The sequence below is a fragment of the Hemibagrus wyckioides genome, linkage group LG04 (genome assembly GCF_019097595.1).
Source record: "Hemibagrus wyckioides isolate EC202008001 linkage group LG04, SWU_Hwy_1.0, whole genome shotgun sequence".
NCBI classification, from domain to species: Eukaryota; Metazoa; Chordata; class Actinopteri; order Siluriformes; family Bagridae; genus Hemibagrus; species Hemibagrus wyckioides.
The window spans coordinates 27,903,191-27,916,198 of record NC_080713.1 but is presented as its reverse complement, the minus strand read 5'-3'; the positions used below and the strand labels follow the sequence as shown (position 1 = coordinate 27,916,198).

At 42.7% G+C, this 13,008-nt stretch overlaps 1 protein-coding gene across 2 annotated transcripts in view; it reads right to left on the bottom strand.

The window, feature by feature from the left end:
* Positions 1-13,008, bottom strand: part of kcnab1a (potassium voltage-gated channel subfamily A regulatory beta subunit 1a) — a 134,709-nt gene that overhangs the window by 104,523 nt on the left and 17,178 nt on the right. Inside the window, exon 1 of one of the 2 annotated variants that reach the window (XM_058387897.1) lies at positions 7,660-8,607. The exons of the other annotated variant lie outside the window; for it this stretch is intronic. Coding sequence (XP_058243880.1) covers positions 7,660-7,871 — 212 coding nt within the window. The 5' untranslated portion in view covers positions 7,872-8,607. Of the gene's footprint in view, positions 1-7,659; positions 8,608-13,008 lie in introns of those variants that run through there. 2 annotated transcript variants of the gene reach the window in all.

Here is a 13,008-nt window from a genome sequence, read left to right as displayed (position 1 = left end):
ACAACACACACACACTACACACACACACTACACACACACACTACACACACACACACTACACACACACACTACACACACACACTCTACACACACACACTACACACACACACTCTACCTTCCTGTACACACTCCATTACAACACAACACACACACTACACACACACACTACACACACACACTACACACACACACTACACACACACACTACACACACACACTACACACACACACTACACACACACACACTACCTTCCTGTACACACTCCATTACAACACAACACACACACTACACACACACACTACACACACACACTACACACACACACTCTACCTTCCTGTACACACTCCATTACAACACAACACACACAATACACACACACTACACACACACTACACACACACACTCTACCTTCCTGTACACACTCCATTACAACACAACACACACACTACACACACACACACTACACACACACACTACACACACACACTCTACACACACACACTACACACACACACTACACACACACACTCTACACACACACACTACACACACACACTCTACCTTCCTGTACACACTCCATTACAACACAACACACACTACACACACACACTACACACACACACTCTACACACACACACTACACACACACACTCTACCTTCCTGTACACACTCCATTACAACACAACACACACAATACACACACACACACACACTACACACACACACTCTACCTTCCTGTACACACTCCATTACAACACAACACACACACTACACACACACACACTACACACACACACTACACACACACACACACTACACACACACACTACACACACACACTCTACCTTCCTGTACACACTCCATTACAACACAACACACACACTACACACACACACACTACACACACACACTACACACACACACACTCTACCTTCCTGTACACACTCCATTACAACACAACACACACACTACACACACACACACTACACACACACACTACACACACACACACTACACACACACACTACACACACACACTCTACCTTCCTGTACACACTCCATTACAACACAACACACACACTACACACACACACACTACACACACACACTACACACACACACTACACACACTACACACACACTACACACACACACTCTACCTTCCTGTACACACTCCATTACAAGAAACACACACAATACACACACACACACTACACACACACACTACACACACACACTCTACCTTCCTGTACACACTCCATTACAACACAACACACACAATACACACTACACACACTACACACACACTACACACACACACACACTACACACACACACTACACACACACACTCTACCTTCCTGTACACACTCCATTACAACACAACACACACAATACACACACACACACTACACACACACACTACACACACACACACACTACACAAACACACTACATACACACACTCTACCTTCCTGTACACACTCCATTACAACACAACACACACAATACACACACACACACTACACACACACACTACACACACACACTCTACCTTCCTGTACACACTCCATTACAACACAACACACACAATACACACACACACACTACACACACACACTACACACACACACTCTACCTTCCTGTACACACTCCATTACAACACAACACACACAATACACACACACACACTACACACACACTACACACACACTACACACACACACTACACACACACACTCTACCTTCCTGTACACACTCCATTACAACACAACACACACAATACACACACACACACTACACACACACACTACACACACACACTCTACACACACACACTACACACACACACTCTACCTTCCTGTACACACTCCATTACAACACAACACACACAATACACACACACACACACACACACACTACACACACACACTCTACCTTCCTGTACACACTCCATTACAACACAACACACACACTACACACACACACACTACACACACACACTACACACACACACTCTACACACACACACTACACACACACACTCTACCTTCCTGTACACACTCCATTACAACACAACACACACTACACACACACACACTACACACACACACTCTACCTTCCTGTACACACTCCATTACAACACAACACACACACTACACACACACACACTACACACACACACTACACACACACACACTACACACACACACTACACACACACACACACACTACACACACACACTCTACCTTCCTGTACACACTCCATTACAACACAACACACACAATACACACACACACACTACACACACACACTACACACACACACTCTACCTTCCTGTACACACTCCATTACAACACAACACACACAATACACACACACACACACTACACACACACACTCTACCTTCCTGTACACACTCCATTACAACACAACACACACACTACACACACACACTACACACACACACTACACACACACACTCTACCTTCCTGTACACACTCCATTACAACACAACACACACACTACACACACACACTACACACACACACTCTACCTTCCTGTACACACTCCATTACAACACAATACACACACACACACTACCTTCCTGTACACACTCCATTACAACACAATACACACACACACACTACCTTCCTGTACACACTCCATTACAACACAATACACACACTAAAATACACATAACACACACACTACACACACACATTCTACCTTCCTGTACACACTCCATTACAACACAATACACACACTACAACACACACACACACAACACACACTCTACCTTCCTGTACACACTCCATTACAACACAATACACACACTACACACACACACACAACACACACTCTACCTTCCTGTACACACTCCATTACAACACAATACACACACTACAACACACACTACACACACTACACACACACACACTCTACCTTCCTGTACACACTCCATTACAACACAACACACAACAACACACACACTACACACACACACTCTACCTTCCTGTACACACTCCATTAAAACACAGCACACAACAACACACACTACACACACACACACTACCTTCCTGTACACACTCCATTAAAACACAAAACACTACACTACAACACACACACTACACACACACACTACCTTCCTGTACACACTCCATTAAAACACAACACACACACTACAACACAATACACTACACTCAACACACACACTAAACACAACAAACACACTACACTACAACACAATACACTACACTCAACACAATACACTACACACAACAAACACAAAACACTACAACACAATACACTACACTCAACACACACAACAAACACACTACACTACAACACAATACACTACACCCAACACACACACACACTACAACACAATACACTACACTCAACACACACACTAAACACAACAAACACACACACTACAACACAACACACACACTAAACACAATACACTAAACACAACAAACAGACTACAATACAATACACTACACTCAACAAACACACACACTACAACACAATACACTACACTCAACACAACACTAAACTAACACACTAAACACAACACACACACTAAACACACACACACTAAACACACACTACACTACAACACAATACACTACACTCAACACACATACTAAACACAACAAACACTCTACACTCAACACTACACACTACCCTTAACACTACAGCAGGAAATAAACACACAACAAACACACTATACTCAACACTACACTCAACTCTACAACACAGAACAAACACACTACACTCAACACTACAACACAGAACAAACACACTACACTCAACACTACACTCAACACTACAACACAGAACAAACACACTACACTCAACACTACACTCAACACTACAACACAGAACAAACACACTACACTCAACACTACACACTACACTCAACACTACAACACAGAACAAACACACTACACTCAACACTACACACTACCCTTAACACTACACTCAACACTACACACTACACTCAACACTACAACACAGAACAAACACACTACACTCAACACTACAACACAGAACAAGCACACTACACTCAACACTACAACACAGAACAAACACACTACACTCAACACTACAACACAGAACAAACACACTACACTCAACACTACAACACAGAACAAACACACTACACTCAACACTACAACACAGAACAAACACACTACACTCAACACTACAACACAGAACAAACACACTACACTCAACACTACAACACAGAACAAGCACACTACACTCAACACTACACACTACCCTTAACACTGCACACTGCACTCAACACTACAACACAGAACAAACACTCTACACTCAACACTACACACTACACTCAACACTACACACTACCCTTGACACTGCACACTACACTCAACACTACACACTACACTCAACACTACACTCAACACTACAACACAGAGCAAATACTCTACACTCAACACTACACTCAACACTACACACTACCCTTAACACTGCACACTACACTCAACACTACACACTACACTCAACACTACAACACAGAACAAACACTCTACACTCAACACTACACACTACACTCAACACTACAACACAGAACAAACACTCTACACTCAACTCTACACACTACACTCAACACTACAACACAGAACAAACACTCTACACTCAACACTACACACTACACTCAACACTACAGCACAGAACAAACACACTACACTCAACACTACACACTACACTCAACACTACAGCACAGAACAAACACTCTACACTCAACACTACACACTACCCTTAACACTGCACACTACACTCAACACTACACACTACACTCAACACTACAGCACAGAACAAACACTCTACACTCAACACTACACACTACCCTTAACACTGCACACTACACTCAACACTACACACTACACTCAACACTACAGCACAGAACAAACACTCTACACTCAACACTACAACACAGAACAAACACACTACACTCAACACTACACACTACACTCAACACTACAGCACAGAACAAACACTCTACACTCAACACTACACACTACACTCAACACTACAACACAGAACAAACACACTACACTCAACACTACACACTACACTCAACACTACAGCACAGAACAAACACTCTACACTCAACACTACAACACAGAACAAACACACTACACTCAACACTACACACTACACTCAACACTACACACTACACTCAACACTACAGCACAGAACAAACACTCTACACTCAACACTACACACTACACTCAACACTACAGCACAGAACAAACACTCTACACTCAACACTACACACTACACTCAACACTACAGCACAGAACAAACACACTCCACTCAACACTACACACTACACTCAACACTACACACTACCCTTAACACTGCACACTACACTCAACACTACACACTACACTCAACACTACAGCACAGAACAAACACTCTACACTCAACACTACACACTACACTCAACACTACAACACAGAACAAACACACTACACTCAACACTACACACTACACTCAACACTACAGCACAGAACAAACACTCTACACTCAACACTACACACTACACTCAACACTACAGCACAGAACAAACACACTACACTCAACACTACACACTACACTCAACACTACAGCACAGAACAAACACACTACACTCAACACTACACACTACACTCAACGCTACAACACAGAACAAACACTCTACACTCAACACTACACACTACACTCAACACTACAGCACAGAACAAACACTCTACACTCAACACTACACACTACACTCAACACTACAACACAGAACAAACACTCTACACTCAACACTACACACTACACTCAACACTACAGCACAGAACAAACACTCTACACTCAACACTACACACTACACTCAACACTACAGCACAGAACAAACACACTACACTCAACACTACACACTACCCTTAACACCTTAGCAGGAAACAAACACACTCCACTCAACACCTCAGCCCAGAACATCCTGGAAAGTTGTGAGGTCTTGATGAAGCCCTCTCCTGCACCCTCATCACCCTCTGAGACTCAGCGGCGCCACCAAAGTGCAGATTTACACGGAGCAGACATGAATACAGAACAGCCGCAAGCCACAGTGCAGAATCACACACACACACCTTCCTAACAGTGATTCATATACAACAAACACACACTCATACCTGATGCACACACTCATCTGCATCGCAAATCAACTCCATGGATATATATCACAACACTTACAGCACAGACCACCATGAGAGAGAGAGAGAGAGAGAGAGAGAGAGAGAGAGAAACAAATTCCAAACAAGGCAGACTGAGGAATGAGTAATGTGGATGAAGAAGACACAGGAATGCTGAAGTGTTAGAGAACAGAGAGAGAGAAATAGTGAGAGAGAGCGAGAGATAGAGACAGACAAAGAGCGAGAGAGATAGAGACAGACAGACAGAGAGAAGAGAGAAAGAGAGAGAGACAGATAGACAGAGAGAAGAGAGAGAGAGAGAGAGAGAGAGAGAGAGAGAGAATATGTGGAATCAGAAGTGAAACAGTGATGAATAAGAATGAATAAGGTGCCGAGAGACAATTAAAAAGAATTTTGATTTGTTTTTGCATGCTGGAACGTGATTGGCTGTTATATTTTACGATGCAATAACCCTTCCCCGCCCCCACTGAATTCCAACCTTAAATACAACACATACAAGGAAATGATTAAACACAACTGGAAGTTTGGAGTGAGCGTAACGGCAGTCAGAGGTGCTGTAGATGATTTGAGGGATTCTGTTGTCCAAGTCATGGAGTAATAACGTATTAACATCCACTAACATAATTACTACAAAGAAATCACACTGAGAGAGAGAGAGAGAGAGAGAGAGAGAGAGAGAGAGAGAGAGAATATGTGGAATCAAAAGTGAAACAGTGATGAATAAGAATGAAGAGAGAGATGTTAAATGTCTTCATTAATGTGTTTGTTAATGAGAGATGTTCTTCTCTTTACTCTAATGCTTTGGCAATACTGTACATGTATACATGCCAATGAAGCTAACTGAAATTGAAAATTGAAATTGAGAGAGAGAGAGAGAGAGAGAGAAAGAGCATAGTTAAAAGAGAGAGAGAAAAATAGGGAGAAATCTGTAAAACAGTACTGTAACTAGAAATAGAAAGAAATAGAAAAACATGGAGAAGGAGTAAAGAAAAGGAAGAGAGAGAGAGAGAGAGAGAGAGAGAGAGAGAGAGAGAGAGAGCTAGAAAACAGTACTGTAAAGAGAAACAGAAAACGATAAAGAAGGTTAAAAGAAAAAGAAACACAGAACTCAGAGAGAGAGAGAGAGAGAGAGAGAGAGAGAGAGCATGATAAATAGAGAGAAATCTGTAAAACAGTACTGTAACTAGAAATAGAAAGAAATAGAAAAGCATGAAGAAGGAGTAAAGCAAACAAAATACACAGAGAGAGAGAGAGAGAGAGAGAGAGAGAGCATGATAAATAGAGAGAAATCTGTAAAACAGTACTGTAACTAGAAATAGAAAGAAATAGAAAAGCATGAAGAAGGAGTAAAGCAAACAAAATACACAGAGAGAGAGAGAGAGAGAGCGAATCGACTGAAAGGATGAATGAACAGTAGATGTGGTGCAGGAAAGCAGCCCAACGTACCGGTACTTCATTCCCGTGTGTTTTCCCGTGGACTCTTTGAGGGAGATGTGGTGGCGTGGGGTGAAGGAGCCGAAGCTGCGCGCGATGATGGCCACGGTGCGGAATTTGGCGCGAGCTGCGTTCACCACGTTGGGGCTGGTGGCACTCGGCTTGCCGTGTTCTCCATTCCGACCCTTCAGATTGTGCTCGGTGCAGGCGATGGACACCTGCATGACGGCCGGCGAGGATGAGGACGAGGACGCTGTGGAGATCTGGAGGAGTTGTGCGTCTTGTAGGAGTGTGCAGGACGGTGGACGCTCACTTCAGTCCATCTCAGAGAAGAGGAAAGTTAGTCCTGCCTTAATCCTGAGCCGTCCTCCTCCTCTTCTGTGTGTGTGTGTGAGAGAACATGTGCGTGTGAATGTGTTCGGTTGAATGTGAGTGTAAGTGTGAGCACTGCGGAGACACTTCACACACACACACACACGCTGAGAGGATCTTGATCAGGGTCAGTGACAAAGAAGCCGGCTAGAAGAGGAGGGAGGAAGGGAGGGAGCGAGGGGATGTTAGGACGGTCCAGCGCTTTTCGTCAGGTTCAGCATATTCCACCTCTCTCTCTCTCCCTCTCTCTTTCTCTCTCTCTCTGCGTCTCGTCTCTTCAGATTCTTCACTCGTTCTTCCCCCACGGTCAAATTTACTGCTGTCATTTGCTCTCTCCTCCTCTTCTTTCTCTCATTCACGATCCCGAGACGACGATCTTTTGGTGAGCTCAGCTGCTCAGCTGCAGATCCACGGGAGTGATAAGACTCTAAAGTCTCTCTCTCTCTCTTTCTCTCATTCTCTCTCTCTCTCTCTCTCTCTCTCTCGTCTGCCTACAAGCTGCTAATTTCATTCTCTCCGATTCTCTGTTTCACACTCTTCCTCTCTCTAGGAGGATTTAGCACATCATCACATCATATATGACATCATTTGGCACATCATTATATATTATGTGTTTTACACACACACACACACACACACACACGCACACACACACACACACACACACACAAATATATACAGTATATAAGCAGACCCCCAGTCCTCAGCTTAGCGCAACAATGCTTAGCAGTGAATTTAAATTGGTGTGCTTTCTGTTGGTTTACAGACGCACTGCAAAAAAAGAGAGCTAGAGGAAATGAGAGAGAGAGAGAGAGAGAGAGAGACCCATAAATAATTAGAATGGGAAAACCGTTTATCTCTGAGAGACTGACATAGCATCAGAAAGAAAGAAGCATGCAAGAAAAGCAGAACAACAACAACACCACACGGACACGCTAACACAACACACAGCTGTGTAGACTGCAGTAGAGCTTCCTATTTAATTGATCTGAATTGTTGTGTTTATTGGATAACGATGAGATCCTGCTGAAGATAAAACGCCTCAATTGTTCCTAACATTGAGGAAATAAAGAAATCTTCCTCCGAGGTTGTTTTGGTGGTAAAGGATTCTCTGAAAGGAAATCTCTGGTGGTTTTATTTGAATCTCTAAAACACCCCGGGAGCAGATCCGACAAAGTAATCAAACCTGACCAGATACTAAAAAACACAAACCAAACACTAAAGCATTATGTAGCAAAGATGATAAATGTATGAAAAACATCCATAGTTTTTAAACCCAAACCTTAAACCCTAATCCCTAAAGCTAAACTCTAACCCTAACCCATAATCCCAAACTTAACCCTAACCCCTAAAACTAAGCTCTAACCCTAACCCATAATCCCAAACTTAACCCTAACCCCTAAAACTAAGCTCTAACCCTAACCCATAATCCCAAACTTAACCCTAACCCCTAAAACTAAGCTCTAACCCTAACCCATAATCCCAAACTTAACCCTAACCCCTAAAACTAAGCTCTAACCCTAACCCATAATCCCAAACTTAACCCTAACCCCTAAAACTAAGCTCTAACCCTAACCCATAATCCCAAACTTAACCCTAACCCCTAAAACTAAGCTCTAACCCTAACCCATAATCCCAAACTTAACCCTAACCCCTAAAACTAAGCTCTAACCCTAACCCATAATCCCAAACTTAACCCTAACCCCTAAAACTAAGCTCTAACCCTAACCCATAACGCCAAACTTAACCCTAACCCCTAAAACTAAGCTCTAACCCTAACCCCTAAAACTAAGCTCTAACCCTAACCCCTAAAACTAAGCTCTAACCCTAACCCATAACGCCAAACTTAACCCTAACCCCTAAAACTAAGCTCTAACCCTAACCCATAACGCCAAACTTAACCCTAACCCCTAAAACTAAGCTCTAACCCATAACGCCAAACTTAACCCTAACCCCTAAAGCTAAGCTCTAACCCTAACCCATTACACTAACATTAACCCTTAGCCCAACCATTTAATCATAACCCCTGACCCTTACCCCAACCCTTAAACCTTATCCCTAACCTTTCACCCTAAGCCTAACCCCTAACCCAAAACCTTAACTCTAATGCAAACCTCTAACCCTTAACCCTAACCCCAACCAACAACACTAATCATAACCACTAACACTTAACCTTAACCCCTCACCCTTACACCAATCCCTAAACCTTAAACCTAACCAAGCCCCACCCAACATTAGCCCTAACCCTTAACCCTAAACCCTAACCCCTTACCCCAACCCCTAAACCTTAATCCTTAGCCATAACTCCTGACCCTTACCCCAACCATTATCCCATAGCCCTAACCTTTAACCCTAAACCTCATTTACTACTCAAACCCTTAACTATAACCTTAACCCCTAACCCATAACACTAACCCTAACCCGCATTTCCCACCTCCAAACTAGCCCCTGAATTCTAACCCGATTGTAACCCCCTAACCCTAATCTTAACCCACATCCCCCAATCCCAACCTAGCCCCTAAATCCTAACCCGACTCCAATCCCCTAACCTGAACTCTAACCTTAACCCACATCCCCCAACCAGAACCTAACTCCTAAACCCTAACCTGTTTCCAACCTCTGGACCCAATGCACCTTACCCACTCCCCCAAACCCTAACCGCAATCTAGTCCCTAAACCATAACCAGAGTCCAACCTCTGACTCCAATCACCTCACTCTAACCACCAACCCCAACCTAGCCCCCAAATCCTAACCCGACCCGTATCTAGGATCCCAACCTCCCAACATAAGGGCTGGACAATCGGAACTCTCGACCTTAATCCCACCCATTTACGACCTGGTTTACATGTTTTTACCTCTGATGATGGATCCTGGGGGCTTGACTCTAATACACAGAGTAAGTTAAGAAAATACACAAAACACGAAGTAATACAAAGTTTCTTTTAGATATATATAAGAAAATACTATCCAGATTTCAGAAACTACAGGTACTAAAAAGAAAGGAAAAGGCAGTGTGGATGTGACCTGTGCCCAAGTTGGGAACAGATTCCAAATAACAATAACTTTAAACCTAACTCCTAACCCTTAAACCAGACAATAAACCTCAACATTAACCTGAACCAGTGACCCCCAACCCTATTCCTGAACCCCTTTCCCTATCCCAACAATAAACCTAACCCTTAACCGTAACCCTGACCCATAACTCTAACCCATAACCCTAACCTTCCTAGTTCATCTTTCTAAGCCTGAACCAGCTGAGCTTCTGTAGCAGATCCTCTGTTGCAGCTGACCCCATGCATTTATGACAATTATTTAGCTGAAGGCAGCTCATTAGACCTGAAACTAGCTCCAGGGCTAGATGTTAACTCAGATGTTAACTTCTCAGATTTTTCACAGCTTTGTCATTTTATTTGCTCTCAGGATGTTTAAAGAAGTGTGTGTTAAATGCGTCCAGTTGCAAACAGATGCGTCGTCTGTTCTGAGCCTGTAACCGCTAGTCAAACATGTTCACATGAGGAATCAAATCATTCAATTTGCCTCAGTTATAGCCATAAATTAATCAATAATCACTCAAAGCTAACAGTTATCACCATTAAGTCACGTGTCACTTACTGTATCTTGGTAGTGGAAGATTTTTACTCAATTTTATACAAATTTTATGCTTCAACATACATCTCAAAAACTGAACCTCACATCATCTCTATACCTAATGTCTTAAAGTCACTCTAAATTGTGTGTTTTTTAAAAGATTCCAAAATGCTACAGTTTTAAAAATAAATAAAAAATAATTACATCATAAAACAGAACAGCCAGTCAGGTTGCAGTATGGACATGCAGGTCAGGCTATGCTGAATTTCTTACTTTAGATTTAAAATGCATCAAAAAGGCTGAAGTGAAGCAGTGCGTAGATTTAAACCAGGCTATATGTGCCATCCTGTCCCTCTGCCCTCCCTATGTTGTCTTGTGTCTGGAAATGTGTGTGTTTTCTTCGTATAATATCAGAGAAGTCCTTATCTCCCTTATTAAAGTCTAATATCTAACATCTCAATCTGCTGTAGATGAGAAAGCTCAGTTTCTCTAAGAGTCTCTGTGGTTTGTGTTGGTTTTCCTTCTTATATAAAGAGAAGCTGAGATGTAACCACGGTTACGGGGCTGACCTTTGCTTCCTGAACACCCCACACACACACACACCACCTAATAACCAAGCGTAATAATTCTTCACGCTTCCTTCACCTCCTCCTCTTCCTCCATTCATACACACCCTCGAAGCTAATAAAGCTCTAGCGCCCTTTTCACTTTTTTTTTCTATTTTCTTGTTTTCTGTTTACTCAGATCCGCTCATTTTTACCTTCTTAAGGCTAAATAAAGGTCTGAGAGAGAATTTACCTCACTCTGCCTCACAGGAGGTGGGAAACAAGCTGAGTGTTTTCATTAAAGAGGGAATGAAATTAGCACCACAGCGGAAGTGTCAAGCGCTCATAACACAAAGCTGTTGATTTTTACGAAGATGCTGATTCGTTTATTTTTTTAACGCTAGCGGCTCAGGTGTATATGAACACGCTCATTTGGACTACGTTATCGTTGCTATAGTAACAGCTCATTTGCAGGGATGTGTATGAAAGATGCTTCACGGAAATGGATTCAAAATAGAATGTTCACACGCAGACAGCGACTTAAAGCATCCTTATTTCCGACTTATTGTGACGTGAGCGATGGTAACCGTCGGCAACCAGATGTGGGCGTGTCCGGTGACACGACAAAGTTGAGAAACTTTATGCGACTCAGTGATTCTTCCAGCAGGAGTAAAGATTTAGCCAGGAAACTACTTTGCTGTCAAATGGGATGTTTAGTTGCTCTGCCCTCTGATTGACGGTGTTACCATGGCAACCAGTAGACGAGTAGGACAGCCTCCAGGTTACTTTATAGCACAGAGACTTGCAGTGATAAATTCGTGGCTTGTGTGAACGCAGATTTAGAGTTTTAGAGGA